Genomic DNA, 23,927 nt, shown 5'->3' on the forward strand with positions numbered 1-23,927 from the left:
CAGCCTCAACTTCCCAGGCTCAAGAGATCCTCCTATCTCACCTTTTGAGTAGCTGGGACCACAGGAACCCACCACCATGCCTGGCTAATTTTTTTTTTTTTTTTTTGAGATGGAGTCTCACTCTGTCACCCAGGCTAGAGTGCAGTGGGGTGATCTTGGCTAACTGCAACTTCTGCCCTCTGGGTTCAAGCGATTCTCCTGCCTCAGCCTCCTGAGTAGCTGGGATTACAGGCATGCACCGCCATGACTGGCTAATTTTTGTATTTTTAGTAGAGATGGGGTTTCACTACATTGGCCAGCCTGGTTTTGAACTCCTGATCTCAAATGATCACCCGCCTTAGCCTCCCGAAGTGCTGGGATTATAGGTGTGGGCCACTACACCTGGACTGAAATGCAATTTCTGTATCAGTTGATGTGATCCTGTGGTTTTTCTTTTTCTTTAGCCTGTGTTATGGGCTGATGTGTCCATCTTCTCCTCTGCCCCCAAATTTATGTATTGAAATTCTAACTGCCTGTACCTCAGAATATAACTGTATTTGGTGATACAGTCTTTAAAGAAGTACAATTAAAATAAGATTATTAGCGTGGTCCCTAATCCATTCTGACCAATATCCGCATAAGAAGAAATTTGGCCACAGACACACATGGAGGGAAGACAATGTGAACACAGAGAGAAGAAGTCCCTCAGAAGGAGCCAGTTATGCTGACACCTCGATCTTGGACTGCCAGCCTCCAGAATGGTGAGATACACATTTCTCACAGTGCTTTCCCCGGGTCTGTGGTACTTGGTAGCACCATACCCTTTTCAGAACACAAGCTGAGATACTCATAAAGAACTGAGTTTTGGCCAGGCACGGTGGCTCACGCCTGTAATCCCAGCACTTCGGGAGGCCGAGGTGGGTGGATCACTCCGAGGTCAGGAGTTCGAGACTAGCCTGGCCATGTTGGTGAAACCCATCTCTACTAAAAATATAAAAATTAGCGAGGCATGGTGGCATGTGCCTGTAACCCCAGCTACCTGGGAGGCTGAGGCAGGAGAATTGCTTAAACCCAGGAGGCCAAGGCTGCAGTGAGCCGAGATCACACCACTGCACTCCAGTCTGGGTGACAGAGCAAGACTCCATCTCAAAAAAAAAAGGTAGTTGTAAATATCAACTACAGCCTTAGGCCTATTGCAGAAATGAAGATTCCAACAGGCATCAAATGCTTTGTCCTTGTCCTATTATGTAACCATTTGCACTTTTCTTCTCCTCTTCCTTTCCTCTTCTGTTTTACATATGGTGATCATTCTCAGCCAGGGGTGATTTTGGCCAGTGGGGGACTGATATGGTTTGGCTCTGTGTCCCCACCCAAATCTCATCTCAAATTGTAATTCCCACATTTACAGGGAGGGAGGTGATTGGATCATGGGGATGGCTTCCCTCATGCTTTTCTCATGACAGGGAATTCTCATGAGATCTGATGGTTTTGAAAGTGTCAGGTTTTTTTCTACAATCTCACTTCTCCCTCCTGCCGCCTTGTGAAGAAGGGACCTGCTTCCCTTCCACCATGCTTGTAAGTTTCCTGAGGCCTCCTCAGCCATGCAGAACTGTGAGTCAATTCAACCTCTTTCCTTTATAAATTACCCAGTTTCAGGAAGTTCCTTATAGCAGTGTGAAAACAGACTAATACAAAGACCTCTGGCAATGTCTAGAGACATTTTTCTAGAGACGTTTTCAATGACCATGACTTGGGAAGGGGGAGTGCTACTGCATCTAGTGGATAGAGTACAGGAGGCTGCTAACCATCCTACAGTGCACAGAAAAGTCCCCCACCACAGAGATTATCTGGCCCAAAATGTCAGTGTTCTCAAGGTAGAGAACTGATGGAGAGTATAGATGGTTGTTCATATTTTAAGTCCACAAGTTACAGGATATCAAGACAGAATTGGGATTGAACCAAAGAAGGCTGAATAATACCCAGAAATGGATGTGATGACTGATGGAACATTGAGCTACTAATGTTCTCTTTTAAGGTGTGTGATATGGCTTGGATCTGTGTCCCCACCAGATCTCATGTCGGAGGTGGGGCCTGGTGGGAGGTGATTGGATCACATGGGTGGCGTTTTCATGAATGAGTTAGCACCATCCCCTCCATGTTACTCTCTTGTGATATTGAGTGAGTTCTCATGAGATCTGGTTGTTTAAAAGTGTGTAGCACATCCCCCTGCTCTCTCTTCCTCCTGCTCCAGCCATGTGAAGATGCACTCCCACTTTGCCTTCCGCCATGACTAAGTTCCCTGAGGCCTCCCCAGCAGCAGATGCTGCCATACTTCCTGTACAGCCTTCAGAGCCATGAGCTGATTAAACGGATTCTTCTTATAATTTAGCCAGTCTCAGTCATTTCTTTATAGCAGTACAAGAACAGACTAATATAGCGTGACTTAGTGCTTTTGTATTTGTATGAGAAAGAGAGAGAGTGTTTGTGTTGGGGCCAGGTATTGGTTCATGTCATTGTCGGATGTTTGAGGATGAGAAGGACACGAATGTTGAGTGCCTGAAAGGGTGGGATTCAGCAGGTGTGGTGAATTGGTTCATTCATCATCTCTCGCAATCGTTTGCCAGTATGCTTTCCTGTTCTTCAGAGACTACAAAGAGAAACACACTGTTTCCCAGACTTGCTTACAGCAAGGGCTCTGAATGAGACTTAGGTGCCACCAGCCAGATGCATTCCCATGAGATGGGCAGCAGTGCGGAGGCATCTATCCTGCTGTCCAGTGTTCAGGCTCAACCAGTTTTGGAGCCAACAGTCCTGACAGACTTTCTATTTCTCAGATGCCAGCCAAGGCAGTGCATTCCTAGAATCAATGCTCACAGTGGCAGCTTCCCAATCCTTAGCCAAAGTGATGTCACTCAGAGCCAGTGGTTAGGAACAGAGGATTCTCCAGCCTCACGTTGCAGCAGAGTTCAAAGTACCCCAGGGTGGGCTGATTGTACAGGGTTGTTTTTAGGTCATTTCTGAAAGCCCAGTGGAGAGCCCATTTCTCCAGCCCTTCCAATTATTTTATAAACACTGAAACCCTATATAGAATCCCTTAATGCTTAAAATGGTAAGAGTGGTTTCAGCAATAGAACCCTGATGGATACAGCAAAAAATAGTCACAATGACTTATCAACAAAGAAAAGGAAAAAAAGAGAGAACATTAAGCAAAAGAGACAATTGCTGTGGGAGTGAAAGGGCTCAAGAGCACTTTCGCAGGCATGTTCAGAAGGCAGTTCCACCCCATGCTGCTATGGGGTCTTAGGCACAGCCACAACTTCTTTCAGCTTCAGCTTTTCTCACTTTAAAATGATAACGTCCAGGCACAGGAGCCCATGTCTGTGAGAGCTCCCAGCACTTCGGGAGGCTAAGGCAGGCAGATTGTTTGAGTCTAGGAGTTCGAGACCAGCCTGGTCAACATGACAAAACCCCATCTTTACTAAAAATACAAAAATTAGCCAGGTGTGGTGGTGCCGGGGAGGGTGAGGTGCGAGGATTGCTTGAACCTCGGGGACAGAGGCTGCAGTGAGCCGAGATCATGCCATTGCACTACAGCCCGCACGACAGTGTGAGACCCTATCTCAAAAAAAATAAAATCAAATGACAGTAATATTCTGCATGACAGAGTTGCTGTGAGAATGACATGGAGTGATACGAAGAAAACACATAGCAAAGTGCCCAACACATGGAGCGCGCTTGCTGTACGTTAAGAACAAGTGTGATTGATCACAAATTAATCACAAGAGTGATAAGAATGAGTCCCGCGTTAATCAGAGTTCTGGTGTGAAAATTGCTGAGTTCTTTTGCGCTCTTCCCCGCTTGCAGACGCCAGAGGGCGACACAGACGGCGGGACCTCAGCCGCCAAGCACGACCGCCGCAGCGCCATGGTAGGCCACACAGTGGCGCTAAGCTGCAAAATACCTGGTTTTCCGCAGGCTTTGGTTAGCGGAGGGCTGATCCCGGGAGAGCAGAGGCCGGGTAAGGGGGACCCGGGAAGCCAGGGAGTCCTGAACCAGAGGGTCGAGGACCCTTGGACCGAGTAGCCCCCGGGCTCCCGGGACGCAACAAGATCAGCTAGGAATTAATGAGTCCCCGGCTTTTGTGAATCTGAGGGGGGCTTCCCTTCCTCCGGGAGCCGGGCTGCACCCCCTTCCCCTGGGCAGCCGCGGAGCCGTGACGCCTAGTGGAGGGGCGCGCGCGTCTCGGCGCGCGCCTGTCCTCGCTGTGGCTCATTCATCGCAGCCGCGGCACGCCGTTGCCATGGGGACGTGATGCAGGCGCGGGGAGCCGGAGGGAGAGGGAGGCCCCGGGTGACGTCCGCGCTCTTCTCACAGCTCGTCTCCCGCGGCCTCCCAGTTTTTGCCTAATTTGGAAGAGAGCCGCAGCCCTTCTGCTGATGCGCGCGCGCTGGCGCCTTTTTAAGGCAACCGGCTGAGTGGCGGCTCCACCAGAGCCCGGGAGCTGCCCCCGCCCCCGAGCCGTGAGCCCTGCGCCGGCCCGGCCCGGGGAGTCCCCAGCGCCACACGCCCCCCTCCCCCAACCCCGTCTTAGCGCCCCCACCCACCATGGGTACATTTCAACCAGGGAGAAGGGAGGTCCTGCCCTTGCCCCTTGCCCCCGCCCCCTCCTCCAACAGGGGAGACTTCTGTTGAAACCTTGGAAGGAAGAGAGATGCCAGGCCTAGCGCCTTCGGAGATCCTCCCTGGACAAGGCCACAGGGTGAAAACACCAGGTGAGGACTTCACTGCCCTCGGGGCCACCCTGGAACTCTGGAGTTCTTTGCCTCCCTCCAGGCTCCCGGCCCCTTAACTTTTTTCTTCCTGAGCTCAGCCTGGAGCAGAGTTAGGATCCCGAGAAAGCCCCTTACCAGTTGCTCCAACCCCCTCCTTAAACTGGAAGGGAAACTGAGGCCCGGAGGAAAATTGTGATGGACCGGGGCCACACGGCACGTTCCTGGGGGAAGAGCATGGGCCAGAGGTCAAGCCCTGTTCCTTACAGTTGAGCACAGCCAGCCCCATCTGTGTACACCAAGCAGAGGTGCTGGACACCTCTGCTCTGCCACCAGCTGCCTCCCCTTCCCCAGCGTAGTCTGAACCTGGGCAGGCTTTTTGGAAAAGCTTCTGGATGTCACGGACTCCACGACCGACCAGCTAGGCTGCTGCTGCTTGCAAACGTCACCTCCATTGAAGGATTTCTGCAGCCACCAGCTCTGGAACTTTCTGGAACCAAACCTTTCCCCAGACTGCCTACAAGGACCGGTTGGCTTCTGGATGGAGGTGTGGCCTGCGGGGGTCCGGCAGGGATCCCCAGAGCCAAATGGACCCAGCCCTTTGGACCCCCTGCCGGTCCTATTGACCTCTGCCCTCTCCCTGCAGCATCTCCTGGAGGCGTTTGACCAGGACCCACAGGACAGCTGGGAAGTGCCTGACCCTTCTCAAGGAACTGCATGGCTTCCAGACATCCCTAGGCCCCTCTCTGGACCAGGATGGGGGACCCAGAGGTGGAGCTGAACACACAAGGCAGCACTTGAGGGCTCCAAGGGTGGTGAGGAGAGTTCCTGTTCTCACACAGCTAGCCCTGGGACCTTGAATGGTCCTCCATGGAGCATCCACTCCCAGTGCCACGCAGTCAGTGCAGAAGGGGGAGACTCAGGCAGCCCTCGGAGAGACACAATTTGCCAAGGTCACACAGCAAGTCAGGGAGCTGCTGAGACTAGGACCTAGAACCCCACCCCCTGGCCCAGGCTCCTTCTCAGCCACTTGGACCCGAGAGGTCAGCCCGTGGGAGGCCTAGATGGCCACTGCACCACGAAACAAGGACCTGGTCCAGGTCCACCTCCACTAAGTGCCAGCCGTGTCACTTGGGTCACTCCATTCTCTGCATTAGGCCTCAGTCATCCAAGACCATCTTTCAAAGGCCCCCACTCCAATTATGAGTCTGGGATTTTCTGAAATTGAGCATCTTGGCTGGGCTGTGGGGGACCTCTGTGGCTGCCTGTAGGACACTGCCAAGGGGATTTTTTTCCTCCCACCAGACTGAAGCTAAGGAGAGCTGCAGACAGCAGTTGCTTTAGCCACGGGCTGTGTAGACCACCTGAGGCCCGGAGGATGTAGATCACCTGAGGATGATCCGGGCGTCTGTTTTGTGCACCTTGGAACCCATCGGATCCCTCCAGTGGTGAGTCCCTGGTGCACCCAGCACCAAGCTGTGAGAATGGCCCCCCGATGGGTTGGGTGGAAGAAGAAAAACTACAGGCTCAGTCCCAGTACTTGCTCCCCTGCATCCACACAGGCCAGGTCTCCAGGGTTCCTGCCCATCCAAGGCCGAGGACTTGGTCCTCTGGGAGACTGCAGGGCCACTCAGACCCTAGCACTAGGCAATGGGCTTGTCGCCACCTGAAACTGGGGCTTGGGGTTGCAGCATTCAACTTCCAAAGCCAAGAGGCACTGGGACAGGGGGCCCAGCAGGCCCAGAGATGCTCCAGAGGGTTAGGAGGGCCCTTTGAGGCTAAGGGTCCGACCCACTACCATTTTGCAAATTCAAAAGCTGAGGCCCAGAGAGGGGAAGAGGTTTGCAGAACACTTCTAGCAGGCTAGCGGCAGAGCTGGGAACAGAATCCATCTTCCGCTGCTCCTGTCCAGAACTATTCCCCTGCACCAAACACAATCCACTGACATCTAGACTTAGCTCACCTCTTCTTCTTCCTGGACCTTGGATTCCTTGGCAGAAGGCTCTCCCAGCTCACACCCTGTCAGGGCTGGCAACTCAGGAGCTTTCCCTTCAACCCAATGGTCCTTTCCACCAAAGCTTCCTGGTGCTCCTCCCCTCCCACCAGTGCTCAGTCTTTCCTGGGACCCCTGGACCATTCCCAGTAGACTCCCTCTCAGCTGGCCCAGGGCCTGTGGGAGTAATAATGGCTGGCATGTCATAGGGCTGCTGGAGTTTTCATGAATTAACACACTCATCAGGTACACAAGGTGTAGGTAGGTGCCGCATCTGTAAACTCCCATGTTACAAGCTGTGCCCTGATAGTAGCAAGGAGAGACTTGAAGCTGGAGCCTCTGGAGGCCAAGAAACCTATGGGCAGAAGGGGAAGAGAGGAGGTGCCGGCCCGGAGGAGGTTTAGTAATGGGAGATAGTGGGAGCCATGAGGATCTTAAGCTGGGAAGAGCATGGTCAGGTCAGCTTCTGGAAGAATGGCAAGGGGAGCTGGGCTGCTGAGGACCAGGAGGCTGTGTTGGGCCTGGGCCAAGCCCTCCATCCCTGGCTTTGGTGAGCAGTGGAGGGAGCGGCTGCTGCCCAGGAAAGGGGCTTGCTGGGGCCCGAGCCAGAGCCCCGAGGGCCGCTTTGTGCATCCCTCGACTTCTCCAGGCTTACTCCATCTGGTGCTCTTAGACCTGGCCTGGACCAAAACTGCCAGTGGGTACCCAGGTTATTTCTATACTTGCAGTGCCAGGACACTTCACCTCCTGAACCAGCCCTTGCTGTCTCTGCATAGCCTTGTTCAAAATTGTATTTTTCTTAAAGTTAAGATAATGACCAGCATTCTGCCACTGAGCATTTCTTGTGCTCCTTTTATGCACCAGGCATTTTCTGAGTGTTTTAACTACTTAACTGCTTTAGGGTACACATCAGTCCCTGGGTGGAGGGGCCATGATTCTCCCCACTTCTGTGTTTAACAAATTGTTAAACTGAGGCACAAGACGTTAAGCCACTTAACTGACCAATGTCACAAAGGCAGTCTGTGGAGCAGGCAGAAGTCAGCACAGATCCTCCTCTCCTGCTTCAGGTACACCCCCACCCGCCAGCCTTTCCACGCGGACCATGTCTCCCTCTCTTCAAACATCTGCAAATGCCAAACCACTCCCTCAAGCCCCTTCTTCTCTGAGGAACATATCTCCATTCCTTCCATCTTTTAAAACTGTCTTGGGCCAGGCGCGGTGGCTCACACCTGTAATCCAAGCACTTTGGAGGCCAAGGCGGGTGGATCACCTGAGGTCGGGAGTTCAAGACCAGCCTGACCAACATGGTGAAACCCTGTCTTAAAAAAAAAAAAATTTCTTACAAATGTTTATGAAGCACTTTACTCCATGCTGGAGTTGACAGTGGGCAAAGCAGTCACGGTTGCTTGCCATGGTGACTGCGGTCTAGTGGAGGAGAGAATAAATTCCTCACCAAAATAAAGTATTAAATCGCTGTAGCACCAAGTGCCAGCAGAGGCCCAGGGTGCCTGGGAACCTGTAACTGGGGATTTGACCTCAGTGGGAAGGTCAGGGGAGGCTTTCCAGAGGAGGTGATGTTTGGGCTGAGCTAATGGTGTAGCAGGAGCGGCCACGAAAAACAGACCTTTCGAACACCAAACTGGGAAGGAAGTGTTTATTATTATTATTATGGCTGGGAGCCAGATGTTAATTTGTCTAAATGACCCAGCTTAGCTAACAAAGAGAAGCTCTGCCTTTATATAGGCGTACACTCTAGATATTACACCTTAAAGGATCTTAGTTTTGCAGCCTTAGAAATCACATATGAAAGGGTCTTGGGTTTACAGTTTTAGGAATCACATATGAAAGGTTTCTGGTCTCCAGATGGAGGAGTGGGGCGGGGCTTTGATCTTGTTTAAGTAAAAACAATGTCTTCCAGAGAGTTTCCCCAATACCAAGCCTGCTATTTACTGGAAGGTGATTTAGGAGGCGCCAGTCAGCCAGGCTTTTATTCTATTGACTGCAGGGTGGAAGTCAAGGGGGATGTGATCCTAGATGCCTGAGTCACCTCCCTCAATGGGAAAAGAGGAAGAACTTGGCAGAGGAAAGAGACAGTGGCACTACAGGAGAGGGAACAGTATGTGCAAAGGCACTGTGGTAGATGGGAGAGTGGCAGGCCAAGGACTAGAAGAAGGCTCATGCAACTGGAAGAGAGGCAAGGGGGTGCATGAGGCCAGACAGGCTGGAGGGCCTACCAGAACCAGGCCTGGGGGATGCTCTGGGCCCTGCCTGGCAGCCCTAGGTGAAGTCAACCCCTCCCCACTGGTTGCTCTGCTTAAGGCTGGGCTTGAACTCATAGCACAAGTCCTAGAACCAAACTTCCCGGCCCTGACAGAGGCTGCCCTCTCTCCACCTTTGCTGTGTGCCCCTGTTAACACAACCTCAGCTACGGTGGCTTCTTTGGTGGCTACTGGGACTGTGGAGAGTCTCATTTATGAGGCCACACTCCTCTGTCCACCCAGCCACCCACCCAGCACAGCCTGGCACAGTCAGCACTGACTCGCCACCAGCAGCTCAACTCAAATGCACCAACTTGGGGAGGCCGGTGCCAATTCCTCCAGCAGGGTCACCCCTCTTCTTGCTCTCCCCAACTCCCAGCGTGCCTCCTTGACAGCAGTAGCCCACTGAAGTGGCTGGATAGACCCCTTGCTCTCTCACTAGCCTGCAGGTTCCATGAGGCCAAGACCAGCTGTCATCACCGCAGAGGCTGGCACAGACTCCGCCCCTAGCTGTTGGTTGCATGAATGACTTACATGCCCGAGCCCCTGCCCTGTGCCAGGCCTTGTGCTGGATGCTGGGAACATGAAGACAGATGTAGTTGCTGAGAGTGGACACAGCCAAGTAAACACTCAGGGACAACGCAGTGTGCGGAGCGCGGTGATAAGGAAGCATAGGGGGCTGGGGGGCACTGGAGGGATCCCCAGACTCCACTGGAGGATCGGCAGGGCAAGGAGGAATTCCCCAGCTGGGAGTAGTGATGAAGAAGATTTCTGAAAATGAATGTGGGGAAAGTCCGTCTCCTCCAGCCTCCCCGGGGCACTTCAGGAGTGTTGGCCACTGCTCCGCATTTGAAAAGTGGCTTTAGTTGATTAGGTTTCTTTTCTCTCTTGGAATGTGGCTGCTCTGACTCGCTCCTCGCTGCATTCCTTGTGTCCTCTTCTCTCAGCCCCTGCCTTCAGGACATTGCTCAGAAAAGTTTCATTTTTCCCACCTGGGCTCCACTCTCCCTCTCCCACCCTCTCCATGGTTCTCTGCCCCTCACCTTCCTGGCTCCCAGCTCATTCACCCGGCTCTGGCCGTCTCAATGCGTGGGTGCCAGCCTGCACCCTCTTTACATGAGCTTTGTTGATTTCATAACCATAAATAGATAAAATGTTCTGAATGCTTTCATGTGCAAGTAGAATTGAGGGAGTGATAGCATAATGAAAAGGAAAACAGCCTGCTAAGATGCAGCGGAAGACAACACACTGCTGCACAGGCCAGCTCTGCGTGGGGCTCCTTTTCTCACTGCACTGACTGCAGAGCTGTGGACACAGGATGGGGAGGTGCTTAGGAATCTGTTAGAAAACCTTTCCCTGGTTTCAAATCCACCAATTCAAAAGAACAATCTAGTTAAAAAACAAAAACAAAAGGTAGAAGTCAGGAAAACCTGGGTTCAACCTGGGTGGATTTATCTCATTCTTGCTGTGGGATCCTGGACAAGTTAATCAACCTCTCTGAGAAGACATAGAGAGATTCTTCCCCGGGTCAGACTGGAGGCTTCAGGAGGCCCAAGATCCCACAATACCCTCCTTTTCCTCTCATACATATACTTTGTCTTCCTGACAATACCTTAATCATCAGCCCTGAGACTCCCCCTTCCCAAAATGCAGTCCTGAAGACTAGGTTTGAAATAGGGATTTATTGGGGTACCCTGTCTCCTCATTGCCCGTTCCAACTCCTATTGCAGGAAGTGGAGCATCATCCTGCTTGGATGACACAAAGGGGACTGGAAGCTAATAAGGAGCCTGGCCCATTGGGCTTCCCACCTCTCCTCCGTTAAGGTGTCCAGGGGCACTACTTCTCCATGGCATTTGGAAGAGTAAAGGGAGCTTAAATGATAGCTTGACATACCCTGGATTAAGAGAGCTTTCTGGGTGAGAAAGAGAAACAAGTGGAGCTATTCCTGATGTGAACTCATCCCCTAGTCTAAGGATGGCAAACTTTTTTGGTAAAGGGTCAGTTAGTGAAAAGGGGTCAAAAAGTACTTAGGGCTTTTTGAACCATATGGTCTCTATTGCAACTACTCAGCTCTTCCATTGTAAGGTGAAAACAGCCATAGACAATGAGTAAATGAATGGATGTGACTGTATTCCAATAAAACTTTATTTACAAAAAGAGGCAGCAGGCTAGATGTCGCTAGATTTGCAGTCCATAATTTGTAAACCCTAGCCCTAAGCCCTACCACGTGGTGCAAGAGAGCAAGCCTAGGTTGGGAGCAGGAGCCAGGGATGAGGCTCAGCATTGCCAGAGACTTGCTGTGTGACTTTGATTAAATCATTCTCCATCTCTGGTCCCTTGTTTCACCATCTATCAAATAAGCATCATAATATCAGTCAAGGCTGGGTGCCATGGCTCACACCTGTAACTTCAGCACTTTTGGAGGCCAAGGTGGGAGGATTGCTTGAGGTCAGGAGTTCAAGACCAGCCTGGGCCGAAAAAAAGTTTAAATTATCCGGGTGTAGTGATTTATGCCTGTAGTTCCAGCTACTCAAGAGGCTGGCACAGAGGATTATTTTAGCCCAGAGGTTTGAGGTGGCAGTGAGCTATCATCAGGCCACTGCACTCTGTGTATAAATAACAATAATGATATCAGTCAGATTTGTCATGAGAATGTGTCTAACAGGTCAGAGCAAATCTGAAGTCTTTTCATCCCTCTGTGTGATGCTAAGTGGAGCTGCACCCACTGCCCACCCCAACTTCACCTGGCCATGCCCTTGTCTGCTAAGGGTGGCAGCAGCCTGTCAGAAAGGAAGGTATCTCTCTCCAGGGTCAGATTCTTCATCTGTCTTTCCAAGCTCCAGCCACAAGTGACCCCATTTCTGTAGCAAGCCAAGCACGGAAGAAAACAAGGAATCCCTTTCTTTCCACCATCCAGTCATTTGGCAGGAGGCAACAGTTCACTTGAGAGAGTGATGTGACTGCAGTGGCTGGTGGCCAGGCTTTGGAGGAGGACTTTGAGACTCTGGATGGGAATAGAACTACGAAACATGGGCTTCAGTGCTCCTCTGGAACATTCACCTATGGCCACACGTTAAGTAGTTGCCGCTGTGGTCTCATTGGTGACTTGCACCAATGGTATCAGTACATCTTTCTGGCACCATCTTGCCCACCTGCCTGGTCTGACCACTACTGCAAGCTTGCATCCTTTGGCATATTGTCATCTCTGAAGCCCTATCCAGTAATTCATTCATTCATATTCTTTCTTTCTTTCTTTTTCTTTTTGAGACGGAGTTTCGCTCTTGTTACCCAGGCTGGAGTGCAGTGGCATGATCTTGGCTCACCGCAACCTCCGCCTCCTGGGTTCAAGCAATTCTCCTACCTCAGTCTCTCGAGTAGCTGGGACTACAGGCTCGCGCCACCATGCCCAGCTAATTTTTGTATTTTTAGTAGAGACAGCGTTTCACCATGTTGACCAGGATGGTCTTGATCTGTTGACCTCGTGATCCATCCGCCTCGACCTCCCACAGTGCTAGGATTATAGGCGTGAGCCACCGCGCCCGACCTCATTCATATTCTTTCTATCTCTCCCCACTTCCCTTCCCTTCCCCCTTCTTTCTCTTTCTCATAGACACATTTGTCCAGAGCAAGACAAGATAACACTTTGACAGCCCTCTGTCAAGATCCTTGCTCCAAATGTCCAGACTAGTATCCAGGAGTCTCCATGCTGGTTCTGAAGAAGCAGATTCCTCATCCACCCTTCAAGTCCTTCCCAGGAGGTCATCCTCCTCCAAAGCTCTAGAAAAGATACACCTCCTCTTCTCTGATAAAGGCTGGGGGGTGATGCCCCTCCCCCGGGTTCCCAATAAAGCTATGCAAGACGGGCAAGAGCTCTCACAGCCTGTTTTTGTTACAAAAACCCTTTTTCGGAAAAAATAATAAAGAAAAGAATCAGCCAATCCCTCCTCGATGCCATCACCTCTTCTTGGTGATTTTTCGGGGAAAGAGTGGGTGGGTTGCTATGGCAACAGATGCGAGCTCGTCTCAGTAAAGAAGGGACCTTGATATTTTTTTCTCTCTCATTCTCTCAGTTGTGTGTGTGTGCGTGCATGTGTATGTGCGCCTGTGTGTGTGTGCATGCGCGCTACGCATGCCTGTGCCCACACCAGGAATTTTTTTTTTTTTTGGAACTAAAGAAAGCCCTTCTCTTCTCTCAGCTCTCCAAATATGGAGTGATGGAAAACCACTTACTCCTGCAGGCCAGGGAGAATTCAGGATGATTCAAGAAAAAAGGGAGAGGTCATGTGGGGCTCTTTTCCTCCATGTTTTTACTAGAGATTGCATGCAACAGAGAGAGCTTCACAAATGGCTAGGGGGTTCTTGGAAAGAGGGGAAGATGCTAGGTAGAAAGTAGAAAGAGGTGAGCAAGACAAATATGGTGCAGGAGCCCCAACAAGTGACATCAGAGAGGGCAACAGAAACGATATTGAGTCTGGGGATGCATGCACATCCCACCACACCATCAGATGCTGAGAGAAAGACCCAGAGCAGACTCAGATATGGACACAAACACAGACACCGACAGAGAGGCATATGGAAAGTTGTAGACATAAATACACACAGGAACAAACATAGAATTGCATGGGAAGTTGGAGACTTAAAAAAAAAAGACAGGCAAAGATGCAGACATAGGTAAACACATACAGGGGCAGAGACTTGCAGCTACAAAGACACATGCAAAGAGATACACGGATAAAGACATACACCCACGTTCAGACAGGTTTAGAGGCAGACACACAGGACATACAAACACACTCTCAGTCAAGTGAACACACACACACAGAGTCTGGCTCTTTTCCTTCCATTGCCCAAGCATCCCTGAGCAGTAGTGCATAGCTGGCTGGGGACACTGCACGCTTGCCCAGTAGGTTTGGCTGAGAGGCTGTGCTCTCCCATTCCTTCTACACGCTCACCCCAAAGCCCCTCTCCCAATTCATTCCCTTGCCCAGTTTCCCACGGACAGCAGGCTCTGATGCCTCCCCCATCTCAGGCTTCTAATTCTTAGTTTGTTCTGCTGCTGCTGCCTGCCACTTGGGGGAGAGAGTGGGGTGACTCAGCCAGGCCAGGATGACTCACACTGCCAGTATTTTTAGCAGCGGCCAGGAGCTCTCTAGTGTGCCAGCCACCCCCCTCCTCCTGCTTGCTATTTCGGAACCGTCACTGGTGATATAAATAGCTCCTCTCCCACGGCCTGAAGCTGCTGCCAAGCTATTTTTGGTTCTGCACAGTTAAAAATAGCTTCATGGAGGTGGGAGGCAAGGGGAGTGGGAGCTGGCCTAGGGAGAGGAGACATCGGGGCATATAGAGCTTCTCAACTTGAATCAGAGTGGGCGAACTAGGATGAGCTCTTCTCTACCCCCTCCCTTGTCCCTTTCTAGACCCTTCTTCCCTTCCAAAGTGCTTCTTTCTATTCCATTCTGGAAAAAGCCAGCGGCTCTTCCCTTGAGCCCAGTTTTCCTCTCTTGCTTACTTCACTCCTACTAGAGCCCAGGAATCTTGGCCCCCCGCAAGCCCCCTCACATTCATCCACAGAGAATAAGTGGACAGTCAAAGGGGAGGCTCACTCTGAGGCCTGTGGGGACCCAAGACCTACCTTGATGTCCCAGGCAAACTGTAACCTATCTCACTTCCATGGTGACTCTTTCAGCACCACGGACAGCTGCCAGAGCCCCATTCCTTCAGCGCAGATGCGCTCAGATTTTTGGAGGCCAAGACCCACCCAGTAGACTCCTCTGATTGTGGAGAAGGACACTCAGAATGTCTCCCAGGCAGCTTTAGCATCAGTGGGTGAAGAACACGGAACAATTCCCCTGGAATTTCATACAGAAGGGGACCCAAAGATCAAGGGGTTGTTCAAATAGAAGCTTGAGAGAGGCATGGATGGGCACATCAGAGGTCAGATCGAAATGAAAGAAGCAACACACACCCATGTCCAGAAGGAACCATCTCTCTGTCATCCGGGTCAATAGTATTACAGACAGTGGCAGACAGACACATGGACACCATTCCCTCCACTTCAGTTGTGATGCTTACCGCAGGATGGCCCCAACCTCTGCCAAATGCATGAGATACCAGGATAGGGTCTCCATAGCTTTGTACCCCTCTTCTAAGACATATGTCTCCTCGACTGCCTCTCCTCCCACTCTACCTCTCGTGCTACCACCCCTTTCCACGAGGAGTGGGGAATTCCCTGGTCTCAAACTGTCCTTTTGGATGTCAGGGTTCATCTCCAGGCTTCCTGTGTGACTGGGACTTCCCAGTCCCACAACCCCAATTTTTAAGTGGCCTGATTTCCAGCCCCTTAAGTGATTCCATGCACACACAGCTACTCCATCAGATGAGATTTCAGATAAGAACATTCGCTAGCCCACTTGCTTCTTGCATTATTGAATCCCCAGGTAAGAACAGCATCTCCTCGCCCCTGTAGAAAGCAATCGTCTGTGGTGAAAAGAGAAAGAAGGGGGAGTATCGGATAGGGCAAAAGTGACAGGATACGGAGAAGAAAGAAAGGGGAATCTTCAGGGGCCGGGGCACTAAGCTGAGCCCACCACCAAGCACGCTAGGAGAAAAAGAAACGAAGGTGAGAGATGGAGAGTTGAAGGTGGAGAGGCAGAGCCAGCAACCCTAGCGCCACAGATGTGGAGAGAGGTAGAGGGAGCCTGGCGAAGTTACAGGGTCCCCGGTAGCTGCAGGGGTCACGGAGGGTCCGGCGCGGCCCCTCGCTTCTCGGCTGCTCCCCCATCTTGCCCGCCTAGGCAGGGCGGGGAGCCCTCCGGAGCTGTGCGGAGGCAGTCAGGCCCCGCCCGCCGCCGCCGCAGCCGCGGCAGCCGCCGGAGGATTCCTGTCCTAATATGGAGCTGGGATTCCCCCGGCCCCGCCCCCGCCCCCGGCCCGCGGGGAGACCGAGGCTGGCAGCAGGGCGGGGGGAAGCGCTCGCCTGGGGGCCAGTAACGGGGTGGGGGAGGGGGGAAGGGATGCCTAAGTGCAGATCCAGGTCCTCGCTGTCCCCTGCGTCCCTGCCTCAGTTTCCCCCTTCAGCAGCTAAGGTTAATTAGCTGACAGGGAAACCAAGAATCACTGCAGCCTAGCGCTGGTGTTGCTTTCTATACGTGGCTGTGAGAAAACAGGATCAGCGCCAAACTCAGCTGGTCCCTTCCCACCGGACCCCCTTTCCACCCATCCTAGGGACTTAGACCCCCATGAACACCCCTGATAAACCGCCAAAGCCCGGTTTGAGGAGAGGGGGAGGGGATTTGTTTTTCTGAAAATGGCCAAGGGAATCCCAGGTTGAGTAGTCCCCAGAGAGGAACCCCAGCTGTGACCTGTCCCACGGAGGCCAAGGAAAGTCCTCCTTCCCTGCATGTGAACGTGACCTTGTCTGGCAAGTAACGAGGGGGATTTGTAGACAGCCCTGTTCCTCCCTATTCCCTCAACTCCTCAGAAAAATTAGTGTCAGTGCCGGCCCCTCTCTGCCCTCTGCAGACTCCTGCCGGGGGCTTCAGGCCGCCCTAACCCTGGCCCTGTCGCTTCCCTCAACTGAAAGCGTTCGGACGCCTGGGTCCCCACACCCCATTCAAGCTTTCCTAACGCGGCGCCTGCCTCTCCGCTCAGCTCCCGCCAGGCTCGGCCCCCTCTGCAGCCTCCTGCTCCCCCCTCGCTCGCCCCCCTCCCGCTCTCATTCTACGTCATGGGATGACGTCGGAAGCCGGGCGGGAGGAGGAGCCCCCCTCCCCAGTCAGCGGCTCCCGCTGCAGCTCGCTTAGCCCAGCCTCCCGCTCTCCCGCCCCCCAGCTCTAAAACGAGCCCCCCACGCCTGGCAGGAGCTATATAAGGAGGCGTGAGGCAGGCGAGGGGGGCAGCGCAGCCGAGCGGAGCCCAGGAGAGCAGAAAGCGAGCCTGAGCGAGAGACGGGGAAGCACGGAGGAGGAAGCCGCCGGTGCGTCGGGACCGGAGCGCAGGTGCTCGGGCACCCGAGCAGGAAGCTCCGCAGCCGCCGGTCATGTACCGCTCCACCAAGGGCGCCTCCAAGGCGCGCCGGGACCAGATCAACGCCGAGATCCGGAACCTCAAGGAGCTGCTGCCGCTGGCCGAAGCGGACAAGGTCCGGCTGTCCTACCTGCACATCATGAGCCTCGCCTGCATCTACACTCGCAAGGGCGTCTTCTTCTCTGGAGGTGAGCATGCTGGGACTACCGGAGATCCGAGCTGCCGGGAGCCGGAGACCCTGGATCTGGGGAACCCGCTGGGGCTGCTGCATGTCTAGGGCAGCGTGCTGGCGAGCTGGGGAGATTCGGGACTGTCTATTTTTCCTCCTGAGCTCCCTCCAAACCTCACCTTAGTTCTGAATGAGAGTTAGAGAGCCTGGAAGGTATCTCTAACACCGGGGGCCTTAGAGGAGCGGAGAAGAGACAGGACAGAGCGGCCTCGGGGCCCGCCGGTGCAGAGGCGCTCGGGGAGCTGGGGAGGGAAGCCCGGGAAGTTGCAGGGATGGAGCGGCCTGAGTCTAGGGAAGCGTAGCCCTGTCCGCGGTGCTGAAAGGGATTTCCTGTCGCCTTCGTGGGGTGCTGCCTGTGGTGCTGACGGCCGCTTCGGCCGAGCAGGGAGCTGTCCACGGTTCTGAACCCACAGTCCGCTTTGGAACTCTGTCCGCGGTTCTGAGATTCAGAGCCCCTTGGGAGCTCTGTCCACGGTTCAGAAATTTAGAGCCGAGGAGGCGCCGACCCCGTTTAGAAGTCGAGGGCTTGCGGGCTATGGAGATACAGCAACAGGTTCCCTGGCCAAGAGCTGCGGGCAGCGGGTCAACAGGTGTTTGCAGAGGCAGGTCCATAAGAAATTCCTCTGGATTCTCTGAAACTCAGGCCATGCCTTCCTCACTTCTGCTTTGCCTCCCAGTCTTACTCCTGACTCACCATGTCTTCTCGCCCTACAGGCACTCCTCTGGCAGGCCCCACGGGGCTTCTCTCAGCTCAGGAGCTTGAGGACATCGTAGCGGCACTACCTGGCTTTCTGCTTGTGTTCACAGCCGAGGGGAAGTTGCTCTACCTGTCTGAGAGTGTGAGCGAGCATCTGGGCCACTCCATGGTGAGTGCTGAGGGTCATTTCAGCTGAGGCTGGGCATGAAGGGGGCACCATGAGCCTTCCACTCCTGAGGAACTGGGAATTACTATGGAGGAAGAGGTTATACCCTGCAAGATACCATAGATCAAAGATTGGCTCCCGCTGTTCTCACTAATGGTCATCTCTTCTTTTCCTTTCTCCAGGTGGACCTAGTTGCCCAGGGTGACAGCATCTACGACATCATTGACCCAGCTGACCACCTCACTGTGCGCCAGCAACTCACTCTGCCCTCTGCCCTGGACACTGGTAAGGACTCCCTTCTTCCCTCCTCGGTCCAGTTTTCCCACTTGCTTCCCTTCTCCCCTGCATCCACTGTCTAGCTCAGCCACTCACCCTCTTATCGGTTTTTTTCTTCACCCATCTAGATCGCCTCTTCCGCTGCCGCTTCAACACCTCCAAGTCCCTCAGGCGCCAGAGTGCAGGCAACAAACTAGTGCTTATTCGAGGCCGATTCCATGCTCACCCACCTGGGGCCTACTGGGCAGGAAACCCCGTGTTCACAGCTTTCTGTGCCCCACTGGAGCCGAGACCCCGCCCTGGCCCTGGCCCTGGTCCTGCCTCACTCTTCCTGGCCATGTTCCAGAGCCGTCATGCTAAAGACCTGGCCCTACTGGACATCTCTGAGAGGTAAGCCTGGAGTGTTCAGATTCCAAGACAAAGGCAGGCCAGAGATGAGGGGACCCTAGATTCTGGAGTCAGGGGCAGGGAGGATGGGGTTTAGGGGGGCAGAGGATCTGGGAGGGAGTGAGATGCATGGGTATCAAGCAAGGAAAACAGAAAGCTGACCTCACCCTTTCCACCTTCCCAGTGTCCTAATCTACCTGGGCTTTGAGCGCAGTGAACTGCTTTGTAAATCATGGTATGGACTGCTGCACCCCGAGGACCTGGCCCACGCTTCTGCTCAACACTACCGCCTGTGTGAGTGTCCAGAGAGGCTGGGGACAAGAGAACAAGCTGAGAAAGGCATGGGAGACCAGACAAAGAATGAGCTGTAGTCAAGAGTGATGCTGGGGAGATAACAGAAGCCAACAGTTTTGGATGCTATAGGGTGAACATGAGGGTGAGGATTCAAGGCAATAATCGAAGCAGAACTGGGGGACTCTGAGTGGTGAGGTCAAGGTAGAGAGCTGAGTGGTGCAGGTGAGGGTAGTCAGAGGAGAGGATGTCATGCCTTCTTAATTCAGTGGAGAAGTGAGCAAAGGTGGGGAGTAGGTAGAGTTGCCTGGTGGGCATCCTAACTCTGCATCTTCTTTCTCCCCAGTGGCTGAGAGTGGAGATATTCAGGCAGAGATGGTGGTGAGACTACAGGCCAAGACTGGAGGCTGGGCATGGATTTACTGCCTGCTATACTCAGAAGGTCCAGAGGGCCCCATTACTGCCAATAACTACCCAATCAGGTAAGCCACAAGCCAGGGGTTTAGCAGGCAGCTGAGGTCGGCATGGAGGAAACACAAATCAGGGAACTACTCTGGAAATGGACATGAGACCCTTACCAGCTGCCTCTTCTCTCCTCTCCAGTGACATGGAAGCCTGGAGTCTCCGCCAGCAGTTGAACTCTGAAGACAACCAGGCAGCTTATGTCCTGGGCACTCCGACCATGCTGCCCTCATTCCCTGAGAACATTCTCTCCCAGGAACAGTGCTCCAGCACTAACCCACTCTTCACCGCAGCCTTGGGGGCTCCCAGAAGCACTAGCTTCCCCAGTGCTCCTGAACTGAGTGTTGTCTCCGCATCAGAAGAGCTTCCCCGACCCTCCAAAGAACTGGACTTCAGTTACTTGGCATTCCCTTCTGGGCCTGAGCCTTCTCTCCAAGCAGAACTGAGCAAGGATCTCGTATGCACTCCACCCTACACGCCCCACCAGCCAGGAGGCTGTGCCTTCCTCTTCAGCCTCCATGAGCCCTTCCAGACCCACTTGCCCGCCCCATCCAGCACTCTTCAAGAACAGCTGACTCCAAGCACTGCGACCTTCTCTGATCAGTTGACACCCAGCAGTGCAACCTTCCCAGATCCACTAACTAGCCCACTGCAAGGCCAGCTGACTGAAACCTCAGCCAGAAGCTACGAAGACCAGTTGACTCCCTGCACCTCTACCTTCCCAGACCAGCTGCTTCCCAGCACAGCCACCTTTCCAGAGCCTGTGGGCAGCCCTGCCCATGAACAGCTGACTCCTCCCAGCACAGCATTCCAAGCACACCTGGACAGCCCCAGCCAAACGTTCCCAGAGCAACTGAGCCCCAATCCTACCAAGACTTACTTCGCCCAGGAGGGATGCAGTTTTCTCTATGAGAAGTTGCCCCCAAGTCCTAGCAGCCCTGGTAATGGGGACTGCACGCTCTTGGCCCTAGCCCAGCTCCGGGGCCCCCTCTCTGTGGATGTCCCCCTGGTGCCTGAAGGCCTGCTCACACCTGAGGCCTCTCCAGTCAAGCAGAGTTTCTTCCACTACTCTGAAAAGGAACAGAACGAGATAGACCGTCTCATTCAGCAGATTAGCCAATTGGCTCAAGGCATGGACAGACCCTTCTCAGCTGAGGCTGGCACTGGTGGACTAGAGCCACTTGGAGGACTGGAGCCCCTGGACTCCAACCTGTCCCTGTCGGGGGCAGGCCCCCCTGTGCTCAGCCTGGACCTGAAACCCTGGAAATGCCAGGAGTTGGACTTCCTGGCTGACCCTGATAACATGTTCCTGGAAGAGACGCCCGTGGAAGACATCTTCATGGATCTCTCTACCCCAGACCCCAATGAGGAATGGGGTTCTGGGGATCCTGAGGCAGAGGGCCCAGGAGGGGCCCCATCGCCTTGCAACAACCTGTCCCCAGAAGACCACAGCTTCCTGGAGGACCTGGCCACATATGAAACCGCCTTTGAGACAGGTGTCTCAGCATTCCCCTATGATGGGTTTACTGATGAGTTGCATCAACTCCAGAGCCAAGTTCAAGACAGCTTCCATGAAGGTGAGTCCAGCCAAAAGGTCCAAGAACCCAAGACCCTCTCCTGCCAAGGAAATGCTGGGTAGAATTAGGTGAATCATTTCCCCTCTCTGTACCTCGATTTTATTAAGGGATGAAATTACCTGCTGCGCAAAGAGTAGCCGTGGGGATAAGGAAAAAGTGAAAGACTTAAGTTTTGAACAAGTAGACCTGGCAGGAGTTGGGGCTGTGGGATAGAGTGCTAGAGAATCCTTAAGGAGGGCTTGTGCTTAACTAGATCACTCTTCACCACCCCATTTTACAGATGAAAATAATCAAAGCCCCAGACTTAAGGAAACTCCTTAGGGCACAAAACAAACTGATGGAAGAGGGACTAGAGCTCTATCCTAGTATCCTAGCCCCCTGCAGGGGATAAAGAGCAAGAGTTTATAGAAGTTGGTAAAAGAAAGATGAGGCTCAGCCCCTGACTACAGCCTCAGTTTCACTCCGTCCATCCAAATTGCTCCCTAATCTACTGAGTCTCTGGGGATCGTTTTGTCATTGAGCCAACATCTTTGAAGCCCGTACTAATACCAACACATTCTCAGCCCCAGGATCCTCTGTCCTAATTGGTCTAACTGATTGTGCTCTCTCTCTATCTTTCCCTGCAGATGGAAGTGGAGGGGAACCAACGTTTTGAATAAGTCTGTGACTTAACGTCGTCAAGTATGGCATATTGTCATCAAGACGTGGAGCCGCTCTCCACCCCCCCCGGGACTGTTGGGGGGATTCTGGGGGCCAGAGGGGGATATATATGATTCCCCAGGCCCTGCAGGATTTGCGGGGGGAGGTGGGAGGGCAAGGGAGGGGAGCTTCTTTTTAAAATCAAGAGACTTCCAGCGATCCCAGTTTCCATTTCAATCTGTATTCACTCGTAGTGAGTTTCCTTGAATGGGATTTCAAGCGGAGAATGGGGGAGTCTCACTTCCCTGCCGCGTTGCCCCATTGGCCTGGGCCAGTTCTCCACTCCTAGGGGCCAAGCCACCTCTAGGCCTTGGTGGGGGAAAGGCAGGGCCCACCCGGGCCAGCCCGTGCCCTGAGGGGCTCTTGACACCCACGTAGAATTCTCTACACACCAGTAACGGGATTTCAATTCCGATGGACTCTGCCGCCCTGGCGGCCCTTCCTGTGACTTTTGCACCCCGCGCCTGGGGTGGGGGGTGCGAAGAGACGCTACGTTCCTTTCCGATGGAGGAAGGCAGACCTGCCGTCACACATGTGCTTGCACGAGTGCGTGTACCTGGTGCGGGACTCAACCGGCTGCCAGACTGCCTGGGCCTGCCCAGATGGCCACCTCGTGGTGCTGCGGTGACTTTGTAGCCAACTTTATAATAAAGTCCAGTTTGCCTTTTTGGTACCTCTGGTGTCATGCACTGCTGTGTAAAAGGAAGGGTGAAGGATGAGTTCAGGAGGCTTGGATGGGAGTCTGGGGGTCACAAGGTAAAAGCTGGACCTGTTTATGGCCCCAGCATTTCTTCATCTACTTGTGAATTCATTTGACCCATTCATTCATTCTTTCACTCAACATCTACATGTACTTTGTGTGGCCCATACTGTGCTAGAGGCTGGAAAGTTTAGGGCTGAAACAAATGTTATGTCTTATCCTCAAGGTGCTTGACGTCCAGTACTAGAGAATATTGGCATCTTTTCCCTGTGCCAGGCTTACAATGCTCGTGGTGTGGGACGGAACAGAGGGCTTAGAGGTGGACAAGAGGATTCAACTTGATATTGGCTCTGGACATGGGCTTGAAGCTTCTGCTTAAAGATTATTTCTTCACCTGATCCTTCAGGGAAGCAACTTCCTTGTGGGGCCCGGGATCAACTCATTGGAAATCATAAACATGTCTGTAATCCTTGCACGGGGCTTTCGGCTGACACACTTGTTTACATATCTTATTTGCTGCAGCAAAGCCTCTCGAGCAGGCATATTAGCCCATCTCACTGACGAAGAAACTGAGGACCACAGGTAAAGTTATTTGCTCCCAGCATGGGTGGGTGGGCAACATACCCAGAGCACCTGCATCCCAGCCCTGGGCTGTTTTCTCTGCTGCAAGAACCAGTGAACCACCACCTCAAATCATCCCATCCCAGATTACTCAAGAAGGGCAAGTGTGGGCTGGAGCAGGGGCCTCTCTGCCAAGCATGGGGTGAGAAACTCCCTCCTTTTGCCCCTCCAGGTCTGTAAAGTCGAGCTGAACAGAATATAATTCAGTAGGTCAAGAGAATAAGGTTTCCAAAAATGCTGTTTTCCTCCAAGCTTGAAGGCCAAACAGCCACAGGATAGAGTGAAGGCAAATTAAAATAGAGATGGGCTGGGAGCAGTGGCTCGTGCCTGCAATCCCAGCACTTTGGGAGGCCAAGGCAGGAAGATTTCTTGAGCCCAGAAATTTGAGATTAGCCTGGGCAACATGGTGAAACCCTGTCTTTACAAAATACAAAAATTAGCTGGATGTGGTGCACACTTGTAGTCCCAGCTACATGAGAGGCTGAGGCAGGAGGATCTCTTGAGCCTGGGAGGCAGAGGTTGCAGTGAGCCAGGATCACACCACTGTACTCCAGCCTGGGCAACAGAGCGAACCCTGGATTCAAATCTCACCTCCACCAATTATTTGCCAAATAGGACTTGAGGCTCAGTTTCTCCACAAATGAAGTGGGACTCACAAATATGACACTTATCTCCCAAAGATGCTGTTAGAACTTGATGGTGTCCATTTATAAGCTGAGAAGTGCAAAATGGACTTAAGTTATCAAATTGAATTAGAAGGCAGTGGTGACCTCAGAGGCTTAAAAAACATTTCTTTC

At 52.9% G+C, this 23,927-nt stretch overlaps 1 protein-coding gene and 1 long non-coding RNA gene across 4 annotated transcripts; both read left to right on the plus strand.

Moving 5' to 3' along the window:
• The first annotated feature begins 4,465 nt into the window (after nt 1-4,465).
• LOC144578188 (uncharacterized) lies at nt 4,466-12,938 on the plus strand. 2 transcript variants are annotated; one of them, XR_013523503.1, is made up of 5 exons: nt 4,466-4,751; nt 5,103-5,295; nt 5,395-5,563; nt 6,054-6,196; nt 12,611-12,938. It is a non-coding gene; the product is annotated as an uncharacterized LOC144578188 (long non-coding RNA). The 2 variants fall into 2 exon arrangements; XR_013523504.1 differs by lacking the exon at nt 5,103-5,295.
• Nucleotides 12,939-16,891: 3,953 nt separating this feature from the next.
• On the plus strand, nt 16,892-22,482 carry NPAS4 (neuronal PAS domain protein 4). 2 transcript variants are annotated; one of them, XM_002755561.6, is made up of 8 exons: nt 16,892-17,213; nt 17,969-18,120; nt 18,300-18,402; nt 18,522-18,783; nt 18,965-19,074; nt 19,418-19,553; nt 19,675-21,110; nt 21,737-22,482. In XM_002755561.6, exons 1-8 carry the CDS (start codon nt 17,039-17,041, stop codon nt 21,763-21,765), a joined length of 2,403 nt encoding a protein of 800 aa, XP_002755607.1. In that variant the 5' UTR covers nt 16,892-17,038; the 3' UTR covers nt 21,766-22,482. The 2 variants fall into 2 exon arrangements, with proteins under 2 accessions (XP_002755607.1, XP_078197593.1); XM_078341467.1 differs by lacking the exon at nt 18,965-19,074.
• Nucleotides 22,483-23,927: the final 1,445 nt, after the last annotated feature.

This window comes from Callithrix jacchus, chromosome 10 (genome assembly GCF_049354715.1).
Source record: "Callithrix jacchus isolate 240 chromosome 10, calJac240_pri, whole genome shotgun sequence".
In the NCBI taxonomy this organism is placed as follows: Eukaryota; Metazoa; Chordata; class Mammalia; order Primates; family Cebidae; genus Callithrix; species Callithrix jacchus.

Bases quoted from the DNA above. Each gene is read 5' to 3' on its own strand.
- NPAS4 (XM_002755561.6), top strand. From the start codon at position 17,039: ATGTACCGCTCCACCAAGGGCGCCTCCAAGGCGCGCCGGGACCAGATC. The intron at 19,554-19,674 runs GTAAGCCACAAG...TCTCCTCTCCAG, and splicing joins GCCAATAACTACCCAATCAG to TGACATGGAAGCCTGGAGTC. The intron at 21,111-21,736 runs GTGAGTCCAGCC...CTTTCCCTGCAG, and splicing joins TCAAGACAGCTTCCATGAAG to ATGGAAGTGGAGGGGAACCA.